A 742-nucleotide genomic window follows, 5' to 3' on the forward strand; every position below is an offset into this window, starting at 1 on the left:
TCCTTCACTACAGGTCTTCCCACCGTGTTTCATCAATTCAACCGACTTACTTGTCCATGGACGGAACACCTTGTAAGGACAAATCATGATACATTTTTATTTCAAGGGTAATATACTGAAAATGGGTTTAAGTTTAACTGTAATTTGTGTGCAAGGCACTAAAACATTCTTACTAATACTCACCTTTGCTTCCACATGGGGAGTCGCATCATGCTCAATGGGTCCATACGCCCCTGGGTTCTCTTTCTGTGAAACACACAGATTCCAAATATAAATCATGACATTTCTCTTATTCAAGAGACACATACACAGAAATGGGGTTTTTACTCTTACTAAAAATGCCAAAATGGTTCAAGTTTTCACCATCAATACATTCAAGGGGATCAGGCTACTACACTATGAACTGTATACTAAATCACTGGGTGTGGTCCTGAGGGACCATAAGACTGAAGAGTTTACAGTTGTTTACAGTTGTGTTTCCTTAACGGCAACAGATAAATCATGAGACACAGAGATTCACTCAATGTATTTTGCATACATATTTGACTGTTACTCACAAGGTCTTGCTGCTCTACGACCTCGTACTCAGCATCTTTGTCCGTACACTTTGTCCGTAGACTTGAGTGCATGTTCTCATACTTAACTGTATATGTCTTTTGGTACCATACCTTACATGATTAGATCATTTTAACTCCTTATACATATCATGTGAATTGAAATGAGATGATTTCAATTATGAATT

The 742-nt window shown here is 37.7% G+C and overlaps 1 protein-coding gene across 1 annotated transcript in view; it reads right to left on the reverse strand.

The window, feature by feature from the left end:
* LOC147817578 (coxsackievirus and adenovirus receptor homolog) overlaps positions 1-629 on the reverse strand; it is a 7872-nt gene extending 7243 nt beyond the window's left edge. Inside the window, exons 1-3 of the mRNA XM_087170224.1 lie at positions 558-629; positions 184-246; positions 51-69 (exon numbers count right to left, since the gene is read on the reverse strand). Of these exons, the coding sequence (XP_087026350.1) occupies positions 51-69; positions 184-246; positions 558-629 (154 nt within the window). The remainder of the gene's footprint in view (positions 1-50; positions 70-183; positions 247-557) is intronic.
* Between the last annotated feature and the right edge of the window lie 113 nt (positions 630-742).

The sequence above is a fragment of the Seriola lalandi genome, unplaced genomic scaffold, assembly GCF_002814215.2.
Source record: "Seriola lalandi dorsalis isolate HSWRI2012SDOR001 ecotype SW California unplaced genomic scaffold, Sedor1 jcf7180002054935, whole genome shotgun sequence".
In the NCBI taxonomy this organism is placed as follows: domain Eukaryota; kingdom Metazoa; phylum Chordata; class Actinopteri; order Carangiformes; family Carangidae; genus Seriola; species Seriola lalandi.